Genomic DNA, 14,539 nt, shown 5'->3' on the forward strand with positions numbered 1-14,539 from the left:
AATAATTATGTAATAAAATACTTAGGCAAAAATCCAGGTCGTTTTTAATTCAACACAGATAATTCGAGAAAAATTGCAATTTTATGTTCACCAAACATCTTTAGTCGTTTTTAAATTTAAAAAGGTATGTATTTTTATCCATCAAAAACCACTATTATCAAAAAAATCCTATTGGAAAACAGCGTGACGTCATCACACTATAAGGTCCAATACACACTAAAATGTATTCGTATAAAATGTACCACTTCTATATGTCAATTTTAACAGCGAGGTATAGGCTAGTTCGAACAAAGCTTGGCTTACAATTTTTTAAGTGGTCGCATAACTGGTATAAAAACATACGTATTGTTTTAAATGAAGTGTTGCTAAGTGCCAGCCCCTTAATTTTTTTTACGGACAGCGATTGATTATAGATTACCTTTGATTCTTGATACTTGCATAGATATTGCATAACAGAATCATTAATAATTTGTTCATTATTGATAGTTTGATACTTTTAAAACGGATTTTTTTTTGTATTAATTCTAAAATACATGACATTATTACCGTATCAAGACAATTTTATCACACTACATTGACATCACACATTAATGTTTATGACAGTTTTTGGGTCACAGCGAGTAAAAGCTTCGGATCTCTTATCACAAGTTACGTTATTGCCTCAGGCGTTGTTGCACAATTACTAACAGGTTTCTTAGCTCGTTCCACTTTCTTTAGCATCCGTCTGTACAATTTGTCGATAACGTATATGCTTATTACATGATGTAAAGATAACCTATGTGGTTGTATGCATTACATAGGTTTTTTATAATAAAAGGGGGCAAACGAGCGGCGGGTACATGATGATCTACGACGCCCATGGACATCCGCAACACCGGAGGAACTACAGATGCGTTATCGTTCTTTGAGGAAATGGTAGGCTCGCTTCTTGAAAGACCCTTCGTATTGGTTTGAAAATACCGCCGAGGATAGACCGTTTCACAACGCGGCTGTGCGAGGCAGAAAGTTCCGAAAAAACCGCACGGTTGTAGAATGCCAGCCATCGAGATGGTGAAGATGCTACTTGGCAGTCTGTCGTGTCGTCCGATGACGAAACTCGGCGCCAGAAACTGTTACCTTTAATAATGTAAATATGAAGAACTTATTGATAGAAAATACCAATGGTGTATGAAAGTGTTGTGATGCAAGCATATCTGCAAAAATGCAGTCAACCGCTCACTATACCAGCGTAATTAAGCCCGTGTCCGTCTAATTTTTAAAAGTTGAGAACCCTTTTTGTGTTTACGTCATATAAGTGGAAAATAACAGGAGACTCGAGTGTGATGACGTCAAAAGACGTAATGCACAGAAGTTTGTTTTTCAATAATACTTGTAAACCACAATCAACCATAAACGCCACATAGTTTTGTTGTGCACTTTACTTACAATTATTATTTGTTTAATTAAGGTAAATAAATATAAATATAAAATACTAAAATACACAAGTATAAAAACATTTGGCAAGTAAGGACAAAATCCTACGGACGGTTGTGATTTAACCGTTCGGGGTTCTAGAACGTTATAACGTTTAATACTTAGGCAAAGTCGGCGCGGGTGCTGTTGGAGCTAATAAGGAATCATCCGGTGCTGAGAAAGTGGCTTCCCTCATTGAAACAGAATGCCTTATGGACGCCCGACGCCGCGCCAAAATAGCATGCGCAAGGAAAAACGTACAGAAAACACCAGTGCTCTGAAACAAACAAAAATATTTATTAATACATCATCAAATGCAATAACACAAAATTAATAAAACTTTAATAATGTGGCTGTATGAGATATTTTCCTGTGCCTAAATTGCTTATATTAAACATCTGACTGTAGTTATAAGTAATTGAGTGACTTGTAAGGGATCTTTGAACCCTGAATCACTCAGTGACTTAGCTGGTGTCCTAATTAATCACTAATTCTTTTAAATTCCAAACCCACAGGTAAAGGGAAATACCAATTTATACAATCATGGTAAACTCATTTTATTCTTTTATAGTTAAACGTCTACATTTACATACTTAAGAATTAAGAATGCATACTGCAACAACAATCAGAATTAAGAATGCAGACTGCACCTTAATCAATTAGTTAAATTATAGTAAAAAGGATTGAATCAAAAAAACTACTACTTGCTACGAGTTTCCTGTATTCATATAACATTATGATGTTCGACGAAGAGAAAGAAAGATTCCTGTTCAACAACCAACAACGGAGGTAGAGAACAATAACGTATGCGCCGGAACACGACCGCATTCAGATTTCACATTCGACGATTCGCTTTAAGAACTTGCCTTTGTTCGTAGGTGTACAAAACATGATTTATCTTACGCACCGGTACGAAGATGTGGAATTCTTGAGAGGTAAACATTTTTTTGTTTGCTGGCATTTCAACTGAAGGAAGAAATGTGTGATTGCAACACAATCGCATACGAATACGAAATCAATGTAGCAAAACAAACAAATATGAATGTCATTCATCCCGACATTTTATGTACAAATGTGGTAACACTCCACTATTCAAATTTTGAGGTTAGACTACAACTCATTACTTTGCTGACTTACTATAAGATGGCCGACACCATTCCAGTGCTGGCGGCCTGGATGGAGAGGACGCACGGGGCGGTAACCTACCGTCTGGCGCAGGTGCTGTCGGGGCATGGCTGCTTCGGTAGTTATCTGCGCCGGATTGGGAGGGAGCCGTCCGCGCAGTGCCACCATTGCGACAGTTGTCCCGAGGACACTGCCCAGCACACGCTGGCGGAGTGTCCGGCGTGGACCCTACAAAGACGGGATCTTGTGGCCGCAGTGGGCGGAGACCTGTCCCTGCCGATCTTGATCAGGGCCATGACGGAGTCGGGTGCAGTCTGGAGGGCAGTCCAGGAGTACTGCGAAATAGTCATCAGACAAAAAGAGGAGGCGGGGAGGCTCAGGGAGGTGACCAGAGGGGACGCCAACCGCAGCCGCCGCAGAGGGGGCAGGGCAAGGGCTTTTGCCCGGACCCTACCACCTTGACCGTACTCGAGTGGCGAGATAAGGGGAAGCTCGCCACTCCGATAGAGTAGCAGAGGGCGCGTGGTTCTCCGCGCAAGAGTGGATTAACATCAGAGGAGGCGTAACCGCCAATCACCACCGGGGAGTGGATGAATATTTCTTGTGTGCCCAAACCTCGGTGCCCAGTGAAACGATGGAGACAGTGGGGTTTTAGTTGGTAGGCTCCCGTTTATCGGGAGAGAGCCCAACATAACCTCCGCGCCTTTCCCCTCTTAGGGCGCGGTGGTATGCGGTAACGCATTTCCCCACTTAAAAAAAAAAAAAAAGATGGCCGACACCATAGGCGTCACCAGAGGGTAAAATAGGCGGGACCTACGCCTCCTAGAAACTCGAAAATTATAAAACATATGTAAAAATTAAATCAAAATACTAATATCAATCCTTAGACCCACAAAGACAACTCATACGCCTCTTGTACGTTATTTATAAGAATTTTCTTTGCAAAAAAATAACTATACTATCCCATCCTTAATCATCGGCTTGTACAAGATTGGCGACGCTTATGGCCGATATTTATACCTCCAAAATTACATGTGTACTAATTTATATTAACATTGATTCCGTATGTAATTTTCAAGTACCATTTTATTTACTGAGCAGTATATCTTTGCATTTTAACAGTGGGCAGTAGATACGTAATAGTTGCGAAGTCTATTTATAATCCTGACAGATTGTCGAGCACACGCGAGATGTCCTTAGCGATGCTTAACATACACACTCCATAGACTATAATTTGTATAGTTAGTTTATGGTTGACCATGAAGACACAAGTCTCATGCTCCTAGGTTTTTGAGTTGCAGATCGTTTTTGTTTTTGATTTGTACTTAGATTAATTTCCCAGATTGTCCTTTATTTCAAAACTTTATCCTCACTGAATTAAAAAAAACACTTAACATTAATATCTATACATCATTTGTATTTATTTAGCAATTCCGAAATAACATCGTAACGAGTATCCGTACATCCAAATTTTATTAAAAATATGATTAACTATGTATCTTTCAAATAAGATTGTTTTAAATATAGACTATGCGTCCCACTTATTAAAAAAATACGTAATAGAGACATCAATCTGACAGCCCTATGTGCGTATGCTCTAACAATGAGTTGGAGGGATCCCAAAAAGGCGCGCAAGGTTGTAACTCTTCGTAACATTTTAAAAGGATAGAATTATAATTAAAGATCTAACTGTGGGTTTTCATTGCAGATACATCTGTATAAATATTTATTAGATATTTTTTAATTTTATAAATAGACAGACAACAAACAACCATAATCCGGAGTAACATAGCTTACAAACAACAGAAACAACAGTATATTGGACTATTTCTAACCGTCACCCCGCTCTGTCCCCACGTGGAGACAGATGAGAATAAAAATTTCATCCATCCCGCCTTTTGCGACAAGAGGACAGTTGGAACTTATTTTATTTCATAACGGTTCCATCGGTCATCTAATTAATGATAGTGGGACTAAAAGGTGGGATGGATGTAACTGTTGACGGTTGGAAATAATCCAGTATATTGGTATACAAATTAAAATATAAACAAGTACCTTTTATCATTGTGCAAGAATTGATCTTATTATCTGTGGCAAGAGAACAGAACGTAACGAGATAGAACAAGGAAGCGAGGTCGGCAAACGTCGCGCTATGACTCACCGACAAAGACTCAACAAGGGCCTTTTACACTTAATGTGATCACGCATTTATTAAAAAAATTCTTGTGATAAAGCTTTAAATGCACGTAAATAAAAGTTTTCACTTCACGATTTTTATGTTTCCATCTTCCCGTCCAATATTGGACATCCATGGCCGTTATTATAGGTCGTTTTTACCGTGCTTTTGGGGAACAGGATTCACACTAGGGTTACGTGATTCGTTCTTTGGTACCCCTTTCTGTCCATTGCCCTGGGCAGTGACCTATCCTAAATACTGTGTCTGGTAATCCAGTAAAAATCTAATAAAAACATACACATTCCTTTCAAATAAATGGCGACCCTACTATAACTCGTGTAATAAAAATAGTAATAAATAATATTAGTATAAAGAGGTCTATACACTATGACGATTGTATTTTAGTTTGTACGTTATCGTTGTGAATTATTTACGTTACCTAATCTACGGTTCACAGAGCATGTTCTCATTAATAGCCTTTTATTATTCTTTACTGTAGCTATGGAATAAAGCTTCTTGTTTTTTAATTACGTCTACAACAATGTATTTAAAAAGTTCTTGTTTACATAACAAGGCAATTGTATAAGATTTATGTGTAGTGTAACAAAGAATAGTATAGCTTTGTGACTTCATATTATGTATTTGTTATTATAACAAGGTTTTTTTTAAAATAATGGACTAGTAATTCTAATTATAAATATTAAAAGTATCAAATAATCTTAGTCTATGTTCATGTTTGATTGCTATTCTAATTTGTTAATTTGCCGCGATTTTTCGATGTCTACTTTCATTACAGACATAGACAATATAGTTCTAGATAAGTCTATGCCTAACCTTGCTTTTCTTCTTCAATGATTATCAATGTCCACGGGCGTCGCGTTTGCCCCTTCACTTTTATAAAAAAGTCCCTACTATAGTCTTTTGAAGGTAAGTCGTATCTGTCATGCTATTTATTCCAAGAGCGTGCGCACAACTGAAACTAAACTATCGCACAACTGTTTTTAGTTGTGCAACTAAGCAGTTGATTAAGCTGCGTCACAATCGGCAATCGAAAATCGCATAACAGTTAAGCGATAGTATAGTCCAAGATGTGCGTCCGCTCTAATTGGAATTCCACAATCAAACGTATTTTCCCTGTCATTATGTTTTTCCAACTAGATATGAATACCAATTAACAAGCTCTACTTCCTTAAAGAGCATTTCGATACGCGTAATTTGAAGATTTAATTTTTGATTAAATATAGTAAAGAAGCTTCAAAACAGGTTAGACTAAATATAAATATCTTAATTCCGTTGCCCAGGACCTAGGAATATTTCTTCATACAAAAACAAAAGCATTGCGTCAACGACTGGATGCGTAGTACAATTTTAAACAAGTTATCTATCGATGACATCATTGATTATTGATTAACTAGCCTTCGCCCGCGACTCCGTCCGCGTGAAATTTAAAAAACAAAAGTGAGTAGCCTATGTGTTCTTCCAGACTATCCTCTATGTCTATACCGAATTTCATCGACATCCGGTCAGCCGTTTAGTCTACAAACTCTAACAAACATCCATCCATTTAAACTTTCGCAGTTATAATATTAGTGTGATTAAGCAATTACTACGAATAATGCACGCAAACTCGAACATTTATTGCTTTAATGTCAACTCTAAATCATAATTTGTGTAAATTCGGTTCGGTGTACAATTAGGTAGAGCTATTTCAACAAGGAAGACAGAAATGTGTGTTTATATTAAAATCCACAGAAAAGATGTGATTTGAAACACATGCTTTCTAGCGGTCAAGTACTCAAACGATTTAAATATGTAACGTCTAATGATAAGGCCACGCTGCCACCTAACGCCAGCTGACAAATTATAAGCGTTTACGAAGCGAAGTGTTTAGGTGTCGTGTCAGTATTTGGCCGTAAATGAAATAAATCTCAAGAGTTAATATCAAATTAAACTACTCAGAATTTTTGCTAAGGTTAACTCATATCAACTGTGTGTTTTTTAATTCCTATTGACTTGGTAACACACTGAAAATAAAAACAATTAAGTAGACAAACAGTCAATTTGACATAGGGTAAATCACTTAATCTAGAGATTATTATAGTCTTACATAACCTCTCTATATCCAGACACGAATCAGGTGACCTCCCGATCCCCAACAGTTAAAAGGATCTGTAAAATGACTCGAATCAGCCAGCGGAATTCCCCGCTACCATATCATTTATGAGAAAAAATCCACTGCTATTCTATCGTATTCGTATCGTTTTATTAGTACATTAGAAAGAGATGCACGATCAGCAAAAGTGTGACCATTGTACGACTCCCACGCATAGTACGGGGTGGATGTATAGCATTTAATGAGCCATTTGCGAGGCGACATCCTCTGTTCTACGCTCCAATTTTCGTATTAAATACTTATTTTTCAATGATATAACCAATCCTTTAGTAGATTACACAAATCTCTAGTACATACAAAATTAGTAGGATAACAGAAACTTTTTTGAATAGGTCCATCCATACAAAATGATTTGTAGGATATCCTTTGTTTTTTTTTTTAATCTATATAAATGACTATATAAGGTTTTTATGAAATATATTCCTATAGATTTAAAGTTATCTTAAACTAAATTTAACTAGACTTTCAAGTACCAGTACAGTAAGTATGCGACTTGACGCGTCATTGTGTCTGTTTTGTGCAAGCGTTTTCCTGCTTGATTCATTTATGTGCGAAATACAGACAAACAACGCTACCAAAACAGTGATATCATTGTAAAATATAGTTTAACATGCGTAGGATATAAGTACATTCAAGTTGACGCATGAGGAAGGTTTTTCACAAAAATAGCGTGTGTTGAGGTCAAAATTCATGATAATTTTAATATAAATAATTTATCGTTGAGTCAAATAAACTTGCTAACTGTTGACATTGACTTTATTACCCCAAAAATATTTTTAGACACTTTAGATCAGGGGTTACGAACCATATGCCATAAATGACACACGACAATATTTAGGCACTTCGATAAAAAAACTACGATAAACTTATGACGTTGGTGCATCATGGAAATGACGTAATAATCGCAGTCAAAATTATTCAATGGCACGCCTAAGACCGTATTAAACATTTCTTTAAAAAAAAAGCACTTGGATGCATATATGTTCGCCGCCCCTGGTTTAGATAACCTAGTCTTTCAACACTTTGACCGCCGTAATTTTTTTTATGGACATAAAGATGGCATGTTCTACCATAAATATGTATCAACACACCGCTTTCGATATAAGTACTTTATTATTTATTGGTCTACATAGCATTTTACTAGTAACAATAATATTTTGTTTCAATAACCATGATGGCCAAAAAAACAGACCTGAGCGCTAAAGTCACGGTATTAATATTTTCTAATATGTTTAAACGTAACCTTCTACAGTCACGTACCAATTTTTGTTATTAAAATAATAGTTTATAACTTAAACAATGCAGAACCTAACCTTGAATTACGGCAAGTGTACAAATTGTTACCGACGCGTTCAGCGAGAGACGGCTCGTCAGCGGTGAGGTCATTGAAACTATTACGCCATGTTTATTAATATTTTTAAACCAAAATTGACGATGAGAGATAAAGAAAACAAATAATTTATATGGCAGTGATACATATAAAAATATAAAGCTGTATCAACATATTTATCAATGCAGGAGTGATCATCCGATATAAGTTACAACTTCCGTAAATATCCCAACGAAAATTTCGATCGTTTCCCTACAAATGAAATCGATTAAATTCTAGCAACATCCGATCAATGCTAAATTATCGAATAACTTTTCGCATGATTAGTTAGGAAATCTAATTTACCGATTGATTATTAAGAAATAGCAATTCATTTGTTCACGTTACATTTTATTACCTTACAAATATTTAAAACAATTTATGTGAGAGAGATTAAAAGTTTAAATTCTGACTAAAATGATCTCATTTAATAGCTTTGTTTTAGTCTTAATCTTGAATAATTGGCCTTTTCTTTAAAAGGCTGTCTTTAAGATCCCGGGACAGGTTGCTTGTTAGGCACAAGCACAAGCTAAGAGTTACAGTTAATGGTATTAAATAAAAACTGCACTCCGTTATTCGATGCCATCCGAACGGTTGTCCAGTCCTACTCGTTTTATGTATAGTTCTATTAAAACATCTTGGCTAACCAAGGTCTTCGGTGAACTGCGCAGTGCTCCCGCAAACTAAAGCAAATTGTGATTTACGCAATAATATAAACAGTATAACATCAACAAAAGGAGAAATTCGCAAATGTTTACTTTAAGCAAAATGACTTCTTGTTGATTATGTTACGAAATGCGTTTCAGTTAATTATAATTGATGTAACTAAAAGAGCTACTCATCTCAAACCCACGTCCTACATAATAAACAGTAGGGCGTGCATAAAGGAGGCGTTTCAGACGTTGACCCTAATTTGTCGTTCTTGGAACTTCATAAAACTGTCGCCTGATTGCAACATAAGTGCGTAATCTATTGTTTTGGCTGTTGTCTTTAAACGTGTAATAATGACCCACTAATGTTTGTTATTAATTAATAATAAAACTTCTATAGGATCGCTTAAGAAAAAACGTTTTTAGAACAACCCAAAGGTTGCCAGTGACTTTTATATGCGCATCCAACGAACGACTAATCTAAGTCAAGAATATTGCTATTTCTTCTCCTATTTTAGTAGTTACCCTGAAAGCTACATTTAGTTATTCGCAAAGCCAAAAATTAGCGCATCTTGAAAGCCGTTCATTAAGCTCACTTTTAAAATCTTTCCTAAATTATTAAGCGAAAGCCACTTTAGTCTTGATATGCTGGGTAAATGTAAACATGGCATGATTAATTATTTTTGTTGCAAAGTATTCAATTTTACCATACGGTAACACAGCAGTTACTGTGACATTTGACATTAAAAACTGACACTGACACTGACACTGACGTTAGATGTTATTAATGTTTAGTTGTGTACTGGCGATATCTCATTTACTTTGTTAATTTGTTTTTAGTGAATTTGTATCGTCGCATGATTATTTTAAAGAGAAAATGTCTGATTTCGAACAATACGTTGAGTACGTACAATATACTAAACGATTTAGGAACGTAGGTGTAGGACCAAGACGCTATTTACGTGATTATTCTGATCCCTTTACAAAATACTCTGTCGAGGAATTCCATACTCGATATAGGTTTACTCCTGATGTTGTTAAAAGTGTTATACTGCCTATGCTGGAATCTATAAGAAAACCTTCAAAAAGAGGTTTACCTTTTCCTCCAGAAATAATGTTGCTGATAACATTACGATATTACGCTACAGGTAGCTTTCAGGTTAGTACAGTTACAGTCTTCGAATTCGACCAACATTCGAGTTCCTAAGGAACTAAAGTCCCTATAGAAATAAAGAAAAAAAAAACATCCAACAGGGATACAGACCACAGCCATATTAGTTCCCACATGAAGGGCTTGCTTGACCATTGCAATAACACAACCACAAAGACAGGCTTGAAGTGGAAGTAATTCCACATTATGTGTCAGAAATGTATGCATATGTCACTAAACCAGATGATGTCTGTGTTTCCTCCTGAATATAATTAAAAACATGAGATGTTTTTAATAATTTTTATTTTATAATGTTTAAAGAATTTATCTCTTTTTTCCAGAAAATGCAAAAAGATGTCATGAATATTTGCCAGCAGTCAGTATCAAGAATTATCGCTCAAGTGTCCAATTTAATAGCAAGAAAAATGAAAAAGTATGTTAAATTTCCAACTAAAACCGAAGATCTCAATTTGGTGAAGTAAGCTTTTATTGAATAAGAATTTAATTTAACCTATAGCAATACAAAATAGAAGTACATCTATTTATGTTTTTTGCAGGCAAAAGTTTTACGAAATCAGTCATTTCCCTGAAGTGATTGGCTGTATTGACTGTACACATATAAAAATAAGAAGTCCTGGTGGGAACACTTCCGAAGTGTATAGGAATAGGAAAGGTTTTTTCTCTATTAACATCCAGATAGTTGTTGGACCTAATTTGGAGTTTTTCAATCTAGTAGCCCGCTGGCCGGGTAGTACACAAGACAGTTTTATATACAATAATAGTTCAATTAAACAGAGACTTGATGCCAATGAGTTAGAAGGGGTAATTTTAGGTGACAGTGAGTTCAACACGAGTAGTACCCTGCTCACACCTTTTGTGTCCCCAAATTCAATACCCCAGGAACAATATAATAAAAGTCATATGGAAACATGTAAAACTGTTGAACATTGTTTAGGTATTTGGAAGGGTAGATTTCCGTGTTTACAAGTGGGTATGTGTATCAAGGTGGAAACAGTTGTGGCTGTGATCTGTGCATGTGCAGCGTTGCACAATATAGCTGTATCAGTGGGTGATATTACACCAACGAATTGGGAAATGGCTGAGATTGACGATGATGTTGTGACATGTAACGAAGACCCAGATAGTGAAGGTTTTGTGGCGAGACAATTATTTGTAGATAGATATTTCCAGAATTATTAAAATATAAAACTTAAGTAATACTGCCTAACCATGTTCATTAAGTCTTAAGTAATAAGTGTGTTGAATGTTATTTCCAGTACATACGCTACATTAATTTTATGATAGAATATATATGTGCTTTGTTGATATCATAATTTTAAGGTAAACATAAGAAATATTTAATGTTTTATTTTATTTTATCTTTAGTTCCTTAATTATTTTAAGAAAATTAATAATAACCAAGTTCATTTATAGGTAGTTTTTAAAATCAAGTAAAACAGCTGTTTTTACTTTCTGAATGACAAAAAACATCTTCAAAATTTATGTATAACTAGCTTTCGCCCGCGACTCCGTCCGCGTGGAGTAAAAACAATAAAAGTGAATAGCCTATATGTTCTTCCAGATTACATCTATGCCAAATTTCATCGAGATCCCTTCAGTAAACAGCTACAAACTCTAACAAACATTCATCCATCTAAACTTTCGCATTTATAACATCAGTAAGATCTATCCGGATATGAGTTGTCAGTCTCCCAATGCCGATAATAAAATCAATAGGTCAGTAATTAAACATAACAAATTATTCATGTGGCTAATATCGTATTGTTTGTTATCGAAGGTTGAAAACGTATTTGGGCTTCGAGGGTCAAAAAATTCAATATTAATCAAACGACATTGTTACACGCAGCAGCGTGGCGTGGCGCACAATCATACTTCATACTAATATTATAAATGTGAAAGATTAGATGGATGGATGGATGTTTGTTAAAGATTGTAGCCTAAACAGCTGAACGGATTTCGATGAAATTTGGTATAGATGTAGAGGATAGTCTGGAAGAACACATATGCTACTCACTTTCGTTTTTTTAATTCCTTGCGGACGGAGTCACGGCCGAAAGCTAGTCATCTATACATATAATAAAAATGGAGTGTACGTAACTTCGAAAGAATAATTTCGGATTTCGCGAAGATGTAATTGCGTTGCTGATAACTGATAAATAGTTATTTAAGCTATATCAGTTCTGACCTGTAATATGGAAGCCGTCAGCGCGGTCATAGCGACCAACAGTAATTGGTCTTTCGTATACTGGTGAAGTTGTTTCCCGCAGCCACGCTGGTAGAGCGTAGTGCAGTCCGCGGTGTAGGGCTTGTGCAGCGAGTCCAAAGGACCCTGGCCGCAGCAGGAGAACGGCACGTGTTTGGTCGCCGAGTAATCGCCGGGACCACTGATGCCGCAGCACTCGAACTGTGAGATTTTTGATGTTGATGATACAAGATTTTTTTCTACATTAATTATTTAATTTTCTACCGACAATAGTTTGAATGCTTGTTACCTGAACATGTAATTTATCCCATCGTAATGAATCCACAGAATTAGGGTCTTCAAACTTGCTGGTATCCATAAAGTATTTCGTCATTGTACTCCTTATGTCGATTTCAACGTTATCCCATACAACCATCGCCCAAACGAAGCATGAAAACTCAATGACTACCACTATAACGATCAGGAGGCCAGCCTGAAAATAATAAAAAATGTGTTATTAGTTCATAATTTAACGATAATTGAATCAATGAAAACAGCAATAATGATATTTTAGTAAATTATAATAAAATAAACACAAAAGTCGGCTTTGTTCATTTTTAAATAATATTGCGATTTAAATTGTTTATTTTTATACAATTGAAACAAGGTGTTCGCATATTAATAATAGATGGCGCTTATCGAAACCAGATAACTTGAAATTCCAAATCAAAACTGCTTTTACATAAATAACGCAAACGAATCTTATTTAAATATTTGAATGAATACGTTAGCTCAGATGTTTTTTATAATAATATTTGTAAGTTAATTTACCATAACGACGTGAAACTGATGCATGGATTTTGCAGATCGCCATCCAATCCATGCTACAGAACATGTAATTATCGCCATCATTAATAGTAATATTGCTGGATACTCCACATTTACTGGGATAAAGTGCCGGTAAATAAATAGTCGATATACGAGAAATCCACTAACTCCAAATAGCGCCACTGCCGACATCTGTTGAGGGAAATTAACAAACTTGAAAACTCATATTATACGACCACGCTATATAGGTACCTCTATTCTCTCTTTTGTTGTAACTTCACCGTCTTGCTATCGATAACTGCAGAAGTGCGACAAGGATAACAATAACAGCACTACCGTATACAAATTGGTCTCATGTTAGTTCAATTTAGTTGAGCTCAATTTAGAAATAAACTAGGTGACAAAAGAAGACAGGTACTTTTTTCGCATTTTTACAACAAAAATAAGTTGCACGTAAAACAGTTACTTTACAGTTAAGTTATAGGCAAATCAAGTTTACATTAAAAAAATGTTTGTATGGAGTTGTTATGACAACAAAGAATCGCTGATTAAGATTAACGTGGTTCTTATAAAAGAGCATGTAGTTTTAAATTTAAAAGACAACCAATTAAAGTACTTACAGCGAATAAAACATTGAAGGTTAGTACAAGATATTTCCAACAATTCGAGGACAGAGCCATTTTCAGTATTCACATGTCAAGTAAAGTTTGAAACTCGTCTCAAAACAAAGGCAGGTCGTTCCACCTCAGGAATTGTTTGTGTTTCGCTGCGTCCGCGTAACTGCAGCGGCGGCGCGGGCACAATTAAACAACCGGCATCTATCCGTTCATCATAATCTTTAACGAATTGTATGAAAATTTCTTTTTTAAGTGGACGATACAATCGTTATTCCTTGTAAATGATTAATCCGGCTTGATGTGTTGAGTTACTTATCAGTTTATCGTTGCGATAAACTTTGTTATATACAGTATCATGCAATCTAACCTCATTTTTTTACCAAACCATATCACCATATGATTTTACTATCTACGACAAGGCGTAGGCGCGGGAGTGTTATTTATATAACTTTGACAAATCTATTTTAAACGCTCTCATTACAAAATTACGTCACACTTTGTGCCTTAACACACAGTATTAAAGAAACTGCTCTAACACTTGTAAATGTTAATTACAACTGTGAACAAGAATGTATTTAGGTTTATCTATATCAGAGGTCAATGCTACTTGACCCTTAACCGCGACACTTATTCATGGAATGACACAGCCCAAATTTTATAGAATTAGGTGCATAAAGAAACACGATAGGCTTAGGTTCATTTCCTGTTTGTAAAAATGTGCAAATATAAATTAGCAAATGAGCTAATATATCATATAAAGTTTAATATCAAAGGTTTTATGAACACGAACATTCAA

General features: G+C 35.6%; 2 protein-coding genes across 3 annotated transcripts; one reads left to right on the plus strand and one right to left on the minus strand.

The window, feature by feature from the left end:
- On the minus strand, positions 1–14,218 carry LOC106105086 (23 kDa integral membrane protein-like). 2 transcript variants are annotated; one of them, XM_013285323.1, is made up of 6 exons: positions 13,747–14,218; positions 13,130–13,318; positions 12,609–12,791; positions 12,302–12,520; positions 1,575–1,729; positions 1–1,116 (listed from the first exon to the last, which is right to left on the minus strand). In XM_013285323.1, the coding sequence occupies exons 1-6, from the start codon at positions 13,804–13,806 to the stop codon at positions 1,113–1,115; spliced, it is 810 nt and encodes a 269-aa protein (XP_013140777.1). In that variant the 5' UTR covers positions 13,807–14,218; the 3' UTR covers positions 1–1,112. The 2 variants fall into 2 exon arrangements, with proteins under 2 accessions (XP_013140777.1, XP_013140769.1); XM_013285315.1 differs by having other exon boundaries at positions 1–1,729; positions 13,747–14,215.
- On the plus strand, positions 9,736–11,428 carry LOC106105075 (putative nuclease HARBI1). The gene is made up of 3 exons (XM_013285304.1): positions 9,736–10,104; positions 10,437–10,573; positions 10,653–11,428. Exons 1-3 carry the CDS (start codon positions 9,823–9,825, stop codon positions 11,293–11,295), a joined length of 1,062 nt encoding a protein of 353 aa, XP_013140758.1. The 5' UTR covers positions 9,736–9,822; the 3' UTR covers positions 11,296–11,428.
- Positions 14,219–14,539: the final 321 nt, after the last annotated feature.

Source organism: Papilio polytes, unplaced genomic scaffold, assembly GCF_000836215.1.
Source record: "Papilio polytes unplaced genomic scaffold, Ppol_1.0 DF824270.1, whole genome shotgun sequence".
Lineage (NCBI taxonomy): Eukaryota > Metazoa > Arthropoda > Insecta > Lepidoptera > Papilionidae > Papilio > Papilio polytes.